The sequence below is a fragment of the Grampus griseus genome (genome assembly GCF_964374135.1).
Source record: "Grampus griseus genome assembly, chromosome: 6".
In the NCBI taxonomy this organism is placed as follows: domain Eukaryota; kingdom Metazoa; phylum Chordata; class Mammalia; order Artiodactyla; family Delphinidae; genus Grampus; species Grampus griseus.
In genome coordinates this window covers 35,288,470-35,305,431 of record NC_139000.1, presented here as the reverse complement: position 1 = coordinate 35,305,431, position 16,962 = coordinate 35,288,470, and the positions used below count along the sequence as shown (strand labels likewise).

Below are 16,962 nucleotides of genomic sequence, written 5' to 3'. Positions count from 1 at the left end.
GTTATCTATGTCATAGAGTATTGAAAGTTAGTAGCAAGTGATTAGGTAAAACATCAGAAATATATAACTACTGCGAAGGCTTCTTAAAAGCAATTGCTATTAAATTGTTTTCTGTCATACTACCAAGGTTCAAAATGTTCTTTTAGAAGGTGTACTTGGTGAGTCTTACTGATTTTGACCACTGCTGTTCATTTATCAGTTTAACCGAGTTATGGCTCTTAATCACATCTTAGTACCCAAAACTTCTAACCTGAAAAGAAAAAAAAGAGAGAAAACTTTGTAACTGGCTTTCTGACAATGGCAGGGAGTGTGTTAAACCAGTGTAAAATTCAATTAAACTGTCTAGCCAGGTTTTTGAAGCTGAAATGCAGACCCTTTCTGTTAAGCTTCTTATTTTCCTGTGACCGACACCAGTGGATGCTGGGTTATGCCAAAACCAACAGGCTGTAAAGTACCTTGTTTCATGCTCCCAGCTGATCAATATTTTTATTTTCCAGGCTTGCCCAGAAATCTGGAGGCAGTATCACCTAACGGTAAGTAGAAACACGGTTTTTATTTTCCCCAAGACCCAGCCTATTTACCCTGCTCTGAACTGCTGACCATAAAATATAGACAAGCATCTTCTACCAGAAGATAATAAACATCTGAAGAGTTTTTGCACTGAGAAAGCAATAATACACTTTTTCTCTTCTCCCCTGCCCACTCCTCTATCCTTTATCTTCCTGCTCTTAAAAGATTTTGATTGTCTTTTATTACTCACATCATTTAACGATTACATCATGGTATTTCTCAGTCTTCCTAGACCACATTCATTAAATTAAAGGGGAGAAGTATGCTAGAAGCAAAAAAATACTAGTAATCCAACATCTTTAAAATGTTGTATCTACAGTCCACAAGCATACAGTCCACACTATCTTCCCTTATCATTTTTCTGGCTTTACTGAAATGTTTACACATATTTTTCAGTGAAGCTAGAAAAAACTTAGTGCATCTTTCATATAGAACAATTCAACTGTCATATCCTTAAGCTTCTCTTGACATTCAAAGTGTATAAATATCTGCTTAATACCATTTAAGTTATTTAATTCTATGGTTTCCTCTTAGTGTGATTTTAGGCTAAGTAGGAGCAAAAACAATAGTTTGCTGTGGAATCAATTGGTTAATGCTCAATATTATGAAGTCAGTTTATTTTTATTATTTAGCTTAAATAATTTCAATAATTCACCATAGCCCTACTTGTCATTTCTTTTAATGTATTAAATATGTTGTGCTGAGCAAGAGACAACATTAAAAATTACTCTTGTAATTATACAGCTATGCAGTATATTTTAAAGCAGTTCTTTAAAGTTTAACTTATTAAAAAGTTTTGTTTATAGGAAGACATAGTAAAAATAGAAAGGGCAGAGTTTCTACAAAACACGTCTTCTTACTGCTCTCCTCTTATGGAGTAAAAATAAACCAATAAGTAGACTCAGTTGTGCCTATCACAAGCCCAAGAAGTACACCAAGTGGTTTGTTTTCACATTGTTATCACTGTTTAATTTGTTTAAAGATTCTCAGTAGAAAGCTGTAATTCCTTAACTATCCTCAATCCCAAATTGGGTTTTGTTAAAAATCTTTAGTGTTATCCCCTACTCCAAAAAAAAATTTAAATAAATACATGCACATGCGAGCGCGCACATACACACACACGTTACACATATATGTTACAGGTGTAACTCATGAATATGTTTGTGTTAGGGTAGCAATTTTTTTTTATCCTAACAGGCTATGGTGAAATTCTTAGCCTAAATTTAATTGGAATCCAATCATGTATTACACTTTTCAAGATCACAGTCACTCTTTGTAACTGTATAGCAAGTTTTTCATCAACATTTTTTTTAAGTAATAGCCTAATGGATTTGACATTGCATTAATTTTCCTTTCTCCCCTAAGTTAGAAAATTCCAAACTTGAAGTATAGAAAGTACTATTTTAAAGCCATTCTTTTCATTATTTGCACCTGCATTCTTTTATATAACTGTCACAGAAGGATAGAAATCAATGTTTAGTATAACAGAGATATTTGAAGGTTCATTTAATATTGTAGCTTTTGAAAAACATAAATTGTAAAAAGAATAGTTGGGGGAAAAAAATAAAAACAAAACGAATTTGCCTTTGGGGAAATTACAGTATATTCTATCTATAAGTTTAACAAAATCATTTTGAAAAGTTTGTCTTAATTTGGAATCCTGATTAATTTTTCAAAGTAATATTGAAATAACTATCACAATTCATAATTATCAAGTTTAAATTAATAATTAGTCATTAAGAGTTAGTTTACGGTGCAAGTATAAATGCAAAACAAGTATATTTATAAACATGTACATCTATATCAATCCAGCAAAATAGCCAAATAATTATACATATAGGAAATATCCTAATGTGTGCAATTGAGCAATATTTAATCTTGAATGAAAGCAAGATGCATGATGAGTTTAGTCATCTTCAGCTCTTTTACTAGGCGATGGACTGCCATCTATTGACTCATAGTAGCCCTCACACGTGAATGTGGCGTCAATCAGGGCAATGACCGAGTAATAAAGCCCAGGTTAGAACTGCTATTGTATATTCATTTAAACCAATCTTCTTAAAACTGGGTATTTCTACACTTAATCGTTGATTAATTTCTTTTTCTAACCAAAATATGCCCATTTCTTACCCAAAATAAACTATGCTTTTTGAGGGGAGAAATTGATTTGTATATCTGATTTGGAAATGTGTACATTTAAGAAGTTTTCTATTGCTTTTATCTGACTCTCAATCAGTGAGAATAGAAGGACGTTTACACAACCTAAAGTTTAGCTACTAAATTTAAGGTCTATCCAGGAATCACTTTCTTTAAAAAAAAAAAAGTCTATAGGTTAAACAGAGTTTTATTTCTCAAACACATAAGAAAGATAGTAAGTTGACTGGTGTAAATGGACCTGTGAAATCAAATCAAATCAAAGATTCCTTAAAACACATTTTCCTCATTCTGAAATAAGAGGAAAATTTAAAAAGAGAGGTGTTCACTATTTTCAGCAATTTCATGAGAGATCAAATAAAGTCTCCTTTACAACTTATATGAATAGAATAGCTTTTTAACCAGACTTGACTAGACTTAATTAATAAAAAAATAAGACCATCATTCTAAATGGTACATGCTAATAAAACTCTAAGGCACTACATATATTTTTGTATATGTACATATGTATCCATATTATAACAACTATTTGGCCATGTCATTTTTCTTTATATATTTTAATGGCTATAAAATTATGTCATGTAATTTAATGACTTTAGATTATCAATTTGGAGACCGGCATGGGAAAAAGAAAAATATATGATTTTTATTTAGCAATTAAATAATTTCTCCAAATAGTTTATGTATTTACCTCCTTCAAAAAATGTTTGGAAAGTTTTTTAAATCTTCAGTAATATAGCACTGTTCTTATATCTTAATTTGTTATATTTTCAGATTTTGGTAAAGCCTAACTTTGAATATTCTTTTTCATCTTTCAGATAACTTATTCTAGATAAAAAAATTTCCCTCTTTAACTATTCAAGAAGGAAAGTCCCTTCCCCCATCCCCTGTCATTTCTAGTCTCATTTATATTAAAAATCCTAGGCCAAAATGGCCACCAACAGAGTTTTACAACCAGCAGAATTTTTAACTAGTAGAGGCTATAATTTGACATGCTTTGGACATTTTGTTAATCTTGTTTTTAATCTACTTAAAAAAGTAACCAAGAGTTTGCTATTTGGGGTCCGTATGTATTAAGAACCAAAAAGGACAATACATCTTTTATGTTTAATTTTGCGCTTGGATTTCTTTATGTGCATTGTTAAAATGTGTTACAACCTACTACCTTTTATTTTAACTAAAAGTTTAAACAGGAAGAAAATGTAACCTTTTTGGAAGAATTAAGTTTTAAATGTTTCTTTATGTGTAAGGTTTGGAATGCCTAGAATTCAAAAAGTAAAATACTTGCTCTCAGGGGCATGGAGAGGAGTAGTTTCCTTGTCTTCCTTTCTAGTCTAGGAAAGGCTTGTAACCTGAGTTTACTAGTAATTAATAGTAGTCTTACCTGAACCAGTTGAATGCCAGAGTATATCTTATAGACAATAATTAACAATATCATTCCATCTTGCCACTCAGTTTTCTCTCCTTACCTGGAAACATCAATTTAGAAATGTGTTTTCTGGATTTTCACCGTATGGAAACAAATGTTACTCTCTAAAACATTCTCTGCCATACCATAGAATAGGTAACCCTAAATGTCAAAAGATTTAAATTTAATTTTAGAACTATGTTTTACAGTCCAGAAGGAAAGACTAAGAAAGTGGAATTTGGTTATGAGGCAGTAGCTGTACAAAGGGCTTTATCCTGGAATTATGACGAAAGTTAGGGTGGGTAACAATTTTCTACCTAATACTAAAATGGAATATATTTTACTTAACTTAAAATGAGAAAAACTTAAAAGAGTCTAAAAGAGTTTTAAAAAGTCAGCCTCAAGCCAGAACCTTTTCTTTTCATGGACAAAAATTCTCTGTCTCTCTCTCTTCATTGAATATATGTTGGGAATCCTAAATCTCAGAATCTGAGAGCTCCTCGGCTACATAAGCAGAACTGCGAAACCCACAAGAACCCCATCCACACAGTAGATATCAAGAGATAGGACTTTCTTTCTTCGTGTGTGTGTGTGTGTGTGTGTGTGTGTGTGTGTGTGTGTGTGTGTATCAAAGGAAATAGAACTGGTTACATACTGCATTTTAAAATGTCAATTACCTTCAAATACAATGAGAACTAGGCCTCACTCTATTTTAGAATTATTTAAATAAACTTTTCTTCATACGTTTTTTTGAGGCCTGGCATACAAATTATCACAAACTAAGACTTTATAAATTCATTTTGGAGGCTCTTATTTTTGGTTGTTCAATTCACTTTGCCAATTTCCTTAAGAACTGGGAATACTCTTGTTTAAATTGTAGGGGTTTTTCCTCTATGTCTTGAATCACTGTGGTTAAGTGTTGCTATTAAGATAGTACATCTCTGTCAAATTTTCAGAGTTTTAGTTTTTATTAAAAATGCCCTTAATACTAGAACACTACTGAGGTGAATATAATCATGCTCTGAGGATTCAGATGGTACATGACTATTTTGTGGTACCTCAGGGCCATTTTTCCATTGTAGTACTTATAAAGTAAATCACACTGCTTTCTGTTTCAAGTTACTTTGGGGTCTGAATAAAAAGAATTTTCTGAATAATCATTGATAACTTATTTTTCTAAAACTCCATCAATGATAACAGAGATAGAAATACATTTGGACAGTGACCAAAATTTTAAAGATTTTTTTCAAATGGAAAATTTATGTGAATGCATTAATATTTATTTAAACATTCACCTTGGTCTTAAAGAATTTAATGTCAACATTTTGCTAATAATTTTTTAGTTCAGTCTTACCATGTTTTGAATTTAGTGTAAAAGATAATTACTACATTTACAGAACAGGTCAACTGATTTTTTTCACTAGCATGTTGGACCACATTTGCTAGAACTTATCATTGGAAGCAATTGGAAAATGCAATTTCAAAGCAAATGAAACCTGGAATTATCAATCTCAATAAATGAGATTCATTTAAAAATAAATACAATTTGCCAAATCATCAAAAAGCAATTTTCTAAAGCTTCTGTAAAAGGAAGGGGAAAAAAGTGAACATTGTGAATTATAAATGCATATGTTATTTTTCCTCTCACAATGTGTTGCCTCAGATCTCTAGACATTGTGTGTATACAAACTTGTTTTTGAATGGGAGTAGAATAAAATTATTAGATTTGAATATAGTTTATTTCTATTTATTGAAGCACATGGGAGAGCCTTCATATTTTCATTTTGTCCGAGAAATATTGAAGTGTCATCCCTTTCAGAGAGAATGCCCAACTTATTTGATTCTAATATTTTAATGCAAAAATCAGTTTTAAATGGGAAGTCAATAATGGAATATTTTGAGTAGTTGTTTTAATATATTTAAATAATATCAAGTGCTTTATGAAAATAATTCTAATGTAGATTTGCTTTATGAAAATAATTCTAATGTAGATTTAAGTGTTTCAGATAATCAAGCAATGAAAAGTATGTAGCATTCACACAATTTAGAAAAGATTCTTTACAAATGTTTTGGCTTACAAACAGCTGTGTTTTTGTCATTTTCTAAATCTTTAATGTCCTAATCACCCATCATCGTGATTTCTATTTATTTTTTATGTAGGACATGTTGCTAATAATAAACTAATTGAATCTAAAACTCTAACAGCAACTTCCTTTCTTCAATTGACAAAACAATGCCTGTGCTTGTTTATATGCCCCTTAGTGGCTGGCAGCAAAGTCTATTACGTTTAAGACTTACATATTTACTGTATGGACTTCAAGTTTTACTTCTGTTTTAAAAATGTAAAGAAATTCCTATTGTGGTCTTTATTTTCTTACCTGTTAATAAATGTCTCTCCTGAGGATGATAGAAAGGTGGAAAATTACATTTGGACTTTTGTTCAAATGTAATTGAACAAAATTTTCTAACTTTTTTTCTTTTCCCTAGTTATGTTCACCTTTACTTACAAAGGAATTATAGTTAGTTATTGTAGGGGCAATTTCTTCTTGATACTTAAATTTTATGGTAATTAAATTCCAATTTCTAAGTATTTATAATTTTAATATATATATATAACATTTTTAAAATATTTTCTTTCTTTTCCTTAAAAAACACATACATTATTCATATAACCCCAAAGAAAACTACGTTGTTTTTTTCCTTGAAGCTCTACACTTTGAAATACTGTCCCTGTTATGACAAAAATGAATGTAAAACAGGTAGCCTGAGAATTTTCAAGATCCGTGAAGTTTAACAGTGCACAGTATATAATAAATTAGAGTTCAAAAATCTGAAATGTTGAATGGTGCCTATTCTTTGTCATGTTAAGTACACGTAAAGAGCATACAACTATTAGGTAGAATAATTTTAGCATATTCAAGTGATTATTTTTCATATGTACTTTGAATGGGTGATTCACGTATTCCTTAAATAAATATATTGCAGGTGATTGAGCTTGTCATGATCTTCTCTGGACATTTCAGTGCAAGAATAGAAGTAAAGTATACTGGACCAGTGATATATGTATTAAGCATTCCTTTTAGTAGTCATGCATGTGAATGACATGGTAGATTACAGTAATTCCTAACAGGTCTTAAGTATTTAGGAATCACTTAGTCATTCACAGTCATGATCAACCATAACCTTTAAAGGTTTTGGTCAATCATTTGACTAATCTGCAGGAAAAGATTCATGAAAGAACCCCTTGAGTTATTGACATGAACAGTCTCTCTGAACTCGTGTTACATTTTCTGTTATGGTATAAACTACAGTTGTAAACTTAAGTTGAATTAAGTTTAAGGTTTTAGAAGCAAAATCTCTTAAAAGACTAAAAGTTAATGAATTACTGATAAACTCAGTCAGATTTTAGACTTGAAATTCATCTGCCATTTGATCCCCACATGCCAGAAAGTCATGAGAGTCATATTTTTGTACGTTTGCAAATATTTTCTTCCAGCTATTTTGAGTTCGGCAGTGGTCCTCCAAGACCAACAATTCTGGTTTTTTAGAAATATCAAAACTATTATATGAAGAAAAATGCTTCATGTTTAGAAGACATTTAACCAAAAATATATTTTTAGTATCTTTGGAATTAAAAGAGATTGTCACCTTAATTGGTGTACCACTACACTGGCAGATCACATTTTAAAAACAAGAAATATTCAATGGGAATGTTCAGAAATTCATATTAGCTTTGTAAAAATAATTCACTGTGTGAATCAGTTGGTAATAAAGCTGTCTCGATGTTTTAATTCCGATTTTCAAAAATCATACAAAATTAAATCTATTAGCTAGATTATAAGGTCATCTTTATAATGTGTAATATATCCATGGCTATAAATACCCATTTTACATAAATATTGTTCCTTTACATGTATTTGTGGATTACCCACATTTCTTTTCAGTTAGGGGAACTAAGTTTTGGTTGTTCCTTAACTTTCATTTATATAATAAAATCTCAATTCTCTCTTTCTTGGATCTCTCACATTTCATTTATTTGTCTTTGTACCTCATTTCCTTCTCATTTTACTGAAGTCCTTAGAAAAATGTGCTATAAAATTCGGCTGAAAGGGCAGACTTATTTCTGAGGAAATTACTAAGGAATGTTTTTTATCATAATATAGGGGAAAAAATGCCAGCTTTGGGATCAAACATTGGTTTAAATTCTGGCTCTTTCATTTACTAGATATGCAAACCTAGTTAAAATATTTCCCTTCTGAGACCCTCAGTTTCTTCATCTGAAAAATGGGTATAGTGCCTTCTAGAGCTGTTATAAGTATGCAGTGAGATAATAAATGTAAAGTACTTAGCACAATACCTAACACTTAGCCTGTGTTCAACACTCTGTGAGCTCCAATACAGCAAACCCACAAATTCCTCACTCCTCTAGAGACAGCAACTGGACTAATAGCCCAAACTCAGATTATATATTGTGAAGCCTTTTATATGCCTATGATGAGGAGATCCGTAATGCTTTTTTTATAAGGAGGAAAAAAAATTTTTTCCTCCTTATAGTTATTGAAATTAAAATCCCCACAAGCAGTGCCTTTTGTTAAAATTATTTACCTCAGTTTTCATTTTCTAGTTATTTATGCTTGTCTTCTTACTAGAAATGTAGGTAAGTAACTTTTAATTAAATTACAGCAAACAAATTATTTTCTTAATTTGATTTGCCTAAAAATCATTATAAAGACTTTTAAGAGTAGATCACAAACATACTTACTTTCTCTTTTAGTGAAAATGACTAAATAAAATGTGTGCCATATAAAGATATAATGATATCATTTTGAAAAAATATATTGTTAATAAATGTATAATTCTTAGGTGGTAACTTCAGTGTCATCTGAATATAGTCATGTATCATAACCAAATATAATACTTTCTGCTAGTGGTAGAGGGTTTCTGTTAATCAGATGAGAAACGAAACAAAATAGCATATCAGTTTTTTGCACTTCAGGTAAAACTGCTTCATGGCCTTCACATGACTGATGCCAGAAACCAGCCTGATTTCACAGCAAAATGTTGAGTTATAAGAGCTTGTTCAGTTGTTTTGTAGTCTCCCACCCGTATTCTCATATAGGTCCAGCAAAAAGGGCAACACAAAATTAAGCACTTCCTCAGTGGATGTGATTGGTATTCTTTCAAAGAGCATTCCTATTCCATGTTTGTTCTTTAAGACATGTAGGAGCTAAGATGGAGCATATTGTAAAAGCAAAAAAGCATTACTTCCCCCCTTTAAACAGGTACTTACAGCTGTGGGATTCTCTATCTTTGTGACTGATGGTTAAGAGTATTTCAGTAGAATAAGCACAAGTGGGGTATGGGGAGGGGGAGAAGTATGTGTTGTAAGTCATATGGAGTTATGGCAAAAATGAAAATCTTGGGGCTTATTTGGATCCCGTGTGTATTAGCTAATAAATATAATAAAGCTGTGGCTCTTTTATTCTACAATTTTTCAGTGATAGTTTATGTGCAATTGTATGCAAAATATATAAGCAGGTTTGAATATGTTAAGCCCTGCGTGTGGTTGGTAGATGTATATTAATGTGGTTTCTGTGTTTTATAGTCTACCCCAATAAACATTCAGATAAAATATCCATGGATTCACACATGTATGTGTTCTTCTCTTTCCCTTCCCCCACATACTGTCTCCATGCCCTCCTCATCCCTCCACCCTCCATCAAAGCTTGTGGTCGTTTTCCATCCATGTACTAAAAGGTTCTTTGTAAACCAGGCCATTTGTCCATCATTGTTTGGGGTCCAAACAGTGGTAAGATACCCTGTCACCGATCCCTCGTACTATGAATGGCAGCTCCTCTCCGGACAATTGGCGGAGGGGCCAAGAAATATTCCTGAGAGGATTATTTAACCTTTCAATTTAGAGGGCACAAAGCCTGGCTGATTAATGAACTTCCTGATGGGCGCCGATAAGCGGATCTATTTCTTTATTTCCCCTAAAAGTGATTCCTTCTCCTGTCCATATTACTATAATCTTAAACATAAAATGTGGCAAATAGATTAAAAAACAGCACTAAAGAGTTTATCTGGCTGGCAAACTGAAGGAGCTAAATTAAAATTGGTAATGACAGCAGTGGCTCAGCCTCATATATGGTTTTTAAATGCACTGTGTATTTTGAAGAGACTTATTCTCCAGTGTGACTGGTAATGACTGCTTTGGGTGCAGAGTCTGGGGCTGGCTTCTGTTATCCCCCCCACCCCCCAAAAAATGAGTTGTGTTATCTGGATGGCTGCAGACACATACGCATCCCCCTTTCTCACTGCATGGGCAGACAAGGTCGATAGCATTACAAGGTATTTGTGGCAGTGCTTGTTTCAGTTTTCAGAGCTGCCAGTTTCCAGGCGGATTTGAATTACAAAAGAAGAAGCTGGCATGAAAATTGAAAGGTTTTATCGGCTGGTCTGAAGCCTCATAGCACATTGCTTATTTATGCAGTCCATTTGCACCAGGAAATATAAAAAGGAAATACATTTTTAAAATAAGGCCATAAAGACCCAGATATGTTTAAGATGGCAAATAAAATATAGATACCTATAATATCTTTCCAGGAAACGATTTTCACTTAATGTTGCACATTACTTCAGAAGAGCATTTATGTTGCTGTCATAAATTTGTGCGTTTGTGTCACTATGTAGGTAGTCTCTGGGGATTAAGAAGGAAGCCTTTGCTAACTTACTTTAAAATTAAAATAGACAGAGGGATAGCTCTGCAGTTTGAGAGCTACATTGGATTTATTTAAATAGGGTGGTAAATTAAACTTAAACTAACATTTTTGCATTCCATGTAAAATTAGCTATGGCCCAGTGAATAAATGCCACTACCTTTGGAGAAAATTGGGATACTTTTTAAGCCATGAAGATTTAGAACATTCAGGGGGTGAATTACTGTGATCCTTACTGTCTTGCATATGTTCATTGTTCTCTGCTTACTGAGGTTTTCTTTTTTGTTGTTGGCTTTTTTGGGGGGTAGGGGTAGAATGTCATTTACAAAAAGAAAAATCATAAATTAATAAATTTAATAGCTCCTTTTTATAAAACTTACGCTTCATTCATTTTAGTCTGCAAATATATTGGCTTTCAGATTTTGCCTAACACTTAACATTGTGAATATATAATCTGGTTGGAGTTATACCAACAGTTTACTTCTATTCTTATTACTGTAGCATAGTTTTGACTTGAAAAAGATACAGTCATGTAACCCCTTACACTCTAGGTTACGTAAAATGAAGATATAAGTATACAAACATACAGTACTTCAAGGACGTCAATAACCACACTGGTCATTTGCAACCTTCAGCCCATTGGCTTGTAAAACTTAAGAGTATCCAAAAGAGGGGTAGGGAAGAAATTACATGTACATAGGAAATATCAAATCAATAAAGCAACACCCTTTATTCTGCTGCAATTCAAATGAACACTGTTTTAGAATCTGTTTTCCAATAAAGCAAATTACTCTCTGCTAAACCATGAGAAATGCAATTTTTTGCAATTTTCGTTTTCACCAGTGTCTGGTACCTTTCTCATGTTTTCATGACCTGGACTAATTACTTCGTGTAGTTTTTTTTTAACAGAGAAAATATCAAAAGCATACACGTCTGCTGCATGCTAATGTTGTGCTGTACATTTTTTCATGAATTTTCATAAGGATTTTTTCTACATAGCATGTGTGGCTTAATGATGTAATCACCCGATAGACTAGAAAATGCTCCAAAGGAGACGTTCCGGTCTGTTGTGTACATAATACATGTTTCAAAAATCTGCCTAATTAAGGAATTACCCAATGGATTGGGAGTCTGTTGGGTACATGACATAGTTTTTTAACACATAAAAAATATAGGTATATCATTATATATGGTGTTTTTAATGGCATTTTTAGGATGTAGGGGAAATTAGTAGCAGTGTCCACTGGAATGCAATTGAATTCTTTCTTTTCACTGAGGAAAACTTAAAAATCTTCATAAAGGAAGCTTTGTTTTAAAATAGTTTCAAAGCCTTTAGCTTGAGGAGAGACCTTCTTCCCCGAATTTCTCAAAGGGAAGTAATATTGTGAATATTTGTCAGAACAGTATGCAAATGGAAGGCTTTGTCTAAAATCGTGGGTGGAATAGACCTGGAATTCAGATCCCCAGGTGTGAGGACCCACCCCAGAAAAACACTGAAAATGGAGGACAAGACATTAGCCTTTGTATCTTTGGTCATATGGAATCGTTTTTTGCCTTTTCAGACTCAGCTTTGGTTCAGTTCACTGCGAAACTATTTGCCCAACTTTAAAATTTCTTCCTTTGATTCCTTTAGGCCCCAGCTGTGATTTTCCTTGAATATGTACCAGTTACATTTCTGTTGGCATTTATATTGTGAACAATACCAAAGGAAAGGGAGGGCATCCATTCTTACCCTGGCTACTTTTCATAAAACTAAATAAAATACTTAGAAAACTATATCTGATCTCTAGAGTAGGTAGTAAAAATAATATCTTCAAATAGGGGGAAAAAGTATATTTTAAATTCAAACTTTTGTTTTGCTCAAATGTCAAATTCATGCCATTAGGTCACTTCAGCTAGTGGACTTTGACTATGTTGGCAAGCTTTTGGTTTGTTGTAACATTGTCTTGGCAAATCCTATTTGATTACTTGGGTTGAATATTTTAAAATACTTGAATATTGGGAGGAGGCTTGTGCTGTTAGTGAGTTTATTAAAAGAAGAAATTGGAAATATTTTTGAAAGAGTAAGGTAGTTTTCAAACATGAAAAGCATAATTGATTTGAGAGGTGTATATACAAATGTGACATAATTGATTTGAGAGGTGTATATACAAACATTGATATACAAATGTTCAGAAGGCCTGGAGCTAAGCTCAGTGCTTTATCAATGTTACATTTGGTCATTAATACACTTACTTCAAGTACTTAATATATTTGCTTTTTAATATATACTCATATAACAAATTAGATTAATAAAAAACATAGTCTAGTCTTTAAGCATATGCATGATTTTAAAAATAAGTCTGTTTTGCATTCACAAGAGTAGAAAATTCCCTTTAGTTAGTGCAGTTGATTGCAGATCGTATATAGTAATGAGCTTCAACTAGATACAAGCCCTCATTGGATCAAAGTCAGTTTAGATACGGGCAGCTCAAGGTCACAGAGAGAGATGCCCAACAGGTCATTTGCATAAAAAATTACTGTTAGAAATAGGACACTGAGGCAGCTCTGGCGTTTTGATCTCTTGGCCTTTGTCATGGAGATTCCTAGTAGTGAAGGGAGTAAGGCCAGTGTCCTAGATAATGATTAACTGTTTTAATGGCATTCATTCATTCATTCCGCACTAACTACTCATGCAGAAAAAAGGGTTATGTAAAATGACATTAGAAGAAAATCATTTGTAATCGTTGCATCGGGCTGCACTTTGAGGAGACATTAGGAGTAAATCCGTGGCATGGTAGGCTTATGCTTTATCTTCTGATATTTACTGAGTTTACTGGTGCATGAAAAGCTTTCAGCAAGAATAGCAGATGGGATGGACCTTTCATAGGTAACGCTATCTACCAGGTTATTACTTCTATATATTGATAGTAAAGTAATCTCTAAGATATCACCCTACAAATATAGATTATTTAAATGTCTGTAACAAAAAAAAAAGAAAAGAAAAAGATCTGCTTTCATAAATAGTTCATTTGGTTATCCATTGGGTCAAAGTCTTTAGATAAATCTTTTAACTTTAAAAAAAGTTCTAAAAACTACATTCATTCCCTTGCATTTAACTTTTTGTCTGCAGTACAGACATGTATGACAGAATCTTGAACTTAGAGCTAATCAGTTGACACATTCTGCTTTAAATTGGACCTTTACTGTTAATTAAAAATAAAGACACGCTCCAAGGCAGAAATATTGAGTCACAAATTTATATTTCTAACACTTTAAGTAGCTGTAGGATTTTTGTTAGATCATAGTATGAAAACTTGTCCACTGGAAATAATTATTGAGTTTTCACTACTGTGTTTTCTAATACAGAAATGTTCTCTAATTAGGTAAGATCTAGGCTGATTTCATTCCTATTAAATCCTAGTACATGATAGTTTATTAAAATGAGAGTATGTAGATAGTGTTTGTTATGTCATTTACTAATTAATTATTGTGAAACAGTTTAAATTTCCATAGCACAATATAAATACTGTTGCTATTTTTATTAGTAATAATGGAAGTTTTTAACTAGTGATATTATTCAGATGAATGAACATCCAAATGTTTGCACTTCATCCAGGGGCATAAATGAACAGTGGGGCTAAATATGAAGCTTTTTGAATGAGATTTCTTTCAAGATAAAATAAGTATCAACATGAAACATGCTTTCAAAATCTTGGTTAAGAAGGATGTCTCTATTACTGGTACTATAAGACTGATTCCTATTCTCTTTGTATTACTAATTCCTTCCTGGTTCTGCCAGAGTACATAGCTAATTCTCAAGGTAAAGTATGAGAGATGCTTAGGAAGCTGTATTAATTTATTCAGCCTTTTTAATATATCAAAGCATAATTTTATACATTGTCCCTTAATGACATAAAAATTGATATAATTTCCCAAAGTATCCAAATTATTAACAATAACTAAAATGTATTGGATGCTTACTATGGGCCGTGTACTTTATATATGCATTACCTGATTATTCATTCATTAATATTTGCTGAACTCCTACTATAGGCCTAGGCCTGTTGTAGGAACCTGGGGTACAGCACTGAACAAAAAAACAGAATCCCTTCATGTTGGGGGATAGACAAAACAAACAAGTAAAATATACAGTATGTCAGATGTAGTAAGTGCCATGGAGTTTTAAAAAAGGACGAGAGGGAGGGTAGTGAAGCAGCGTAGGGAACACCAATTGGAAGGAGCTAGCAACGTTAAATAGGGTGGTTAGGAGGGCCTTACTAAGAAAATGACATTTGAGCCAAGACTTGAAGGAAGTGAAGGAGCTTACCATATTTACCTGGGAGAAGAGTGCTACAGACAGATGGAACAGCATTTAGTACTACTTGTAATTTCCTCAAACTTAAGCAATAAAATAATTAAATTCAGAGAAATTCTATAAAGCTTTTGCTCTGTATCCTCAATCAGTAGCAGAGATTTTCAGTATTCATATCTACTTTAAATACTTTTATTGGCTGCATAATTCATTTTCACTCTAAAATTTTAGAGGCTGTAACATCTACTCATTCACCACCTATTTATTGAGCACTTACTATGCTCTAGGTCAGGTGTTGGCAAACTTTTTTTGTAAAGAGCCAGACAGTAAATATTTTAGCTTGGCAGGCCAGTCAATGGTCTCTGTCATAACTTGATCCCTGTGGCATGAAAAGCAGCCTGGCTGTGTTCCAATAATTTATGGACACTGAATTTTGAATTGTATATAATTTTCACATATTACAAAACATTCTTTTTTAAAATTTTTAAGCCATTTTAAAATGTTAAGATCATTCTTACCTTATAGGCCATACAGAACGGGCAGGAGGCTGGATTTGACCTGCCAGCCATAGTTCGCACACTTACTCTAGATTTGGGGCATAGGGATGCATAGTGGACTAGATGAAGATCCCTCCCCTCATGCACCTCGCATTCTAGAAATGGGGAAGCAGACGTTAAACATAATAAATAACCAGTTTAGTATTCTAGAGGGTGAAATAGGGAAAGGAGGATCAGGAGCACTGTGGCCTTTACTCTGAGAGGAGGTGATAGGAATGAACCACTGAAGAGTTGTGTAGTAGTGTGACTATCCTTGTGTTCTGCGCTCCCAAGGAGAAGCCAGAAGCACCCGTAGGGGTACAGGTGGCCCCTCCTGTGAGGAAGTCCCTACCTGTATCCATTCCAATGTCTGGATATCCCTGCTAATTTAGTTCTCATCAGCTCCCCTCATAATTACTTCCTGATTCATCTTGTCCTTTTGTGTAAGATTTGAACCAATGGAACTCTTATTCCGTGGACTAAACATAAGTGAATGTATTTTCCTTCTCATGAATCAATCTAGAATTCTGGGCTCAGAGATAAATTGTCATGTATTTGCACAAACATAAGTAGAGAAACTTTTAAACATAGGTAAGTTTTTCAGAGAATGTGTATAATCGGGGGGGGGGGTGGATTATTCTTTCATTGGTTATACTCTCTGCTAACAGTTGCCAGTTAGTTGTTGAGCCCATACCATTAGCTTCACACTAGCTTCCCATGCCACATGAAGTAAATCCAGCGCTCTTCACCCTTATTTATGATCTGGCCCCTCTTCACCTTTAGAACCTCCTTTTCTCCTGGTCTTCCTTCACCTACTACACTTCCAAGTTATAGATATTTTTCAGATACTCAAATATAGCAAGCTTATGCTCACCTCAGGGCTTTGCACTACCTGTTCCCCATGCCTTATGCCCAGAATGCTGTTTCCCCAGTGGTCACATACTTGGGGGTTTTTTGTTATAAGAAATGACCTTCCCAGTGAGAGTTTCCCCCAAAGTCAATCTGAGTCACCACCAATGACTCATTTACATAACTGTTTTAATTGCCTTCATACCATTTATTACTATCTGATACTGTCCGTGTGTGTGTGTGTGTGTGTGTGTGTGTGTTGTTGGTTTTGTTCATCTGTCTTCCACCACTGGAGATGTGAGCAATGATTTTTGTCTTGCTCACTTCTCAATTAGCTGATCTTAGAACAGTATCTGGCATGTATTAGGTACTCAATAATTATTTTTTGAATAGATTAATGAAAGAATGTATATAGATGCTCATGCCATGTGC

General features: G+C 33.3%; 1 protein-coding gene across 3 annotated transcripts in view; it reads left to right on the top strand.

Moving 5' to 3' along the window:
- Positions 1-16,962, top strand: part of ZCCHC7 (zinc finger CCHC-type containing 7) — a 245,239-nt gene that overhangs the window by 214,168 nt on the left and 14,109 nt on the right. For all 3 annotated transcript variants that reach the window (XM_082657262.1, XM_082657261.1, XM_082657263.1), the window contains exon 6: positions 498-533. In XM_082657262.1, coding sequence (XP_082513388.1) covers positions 498-533 — 36 coding nt within the window. The remainder of the gene's footprint in view (positions 1-497; positions 534-16,962) is intronic.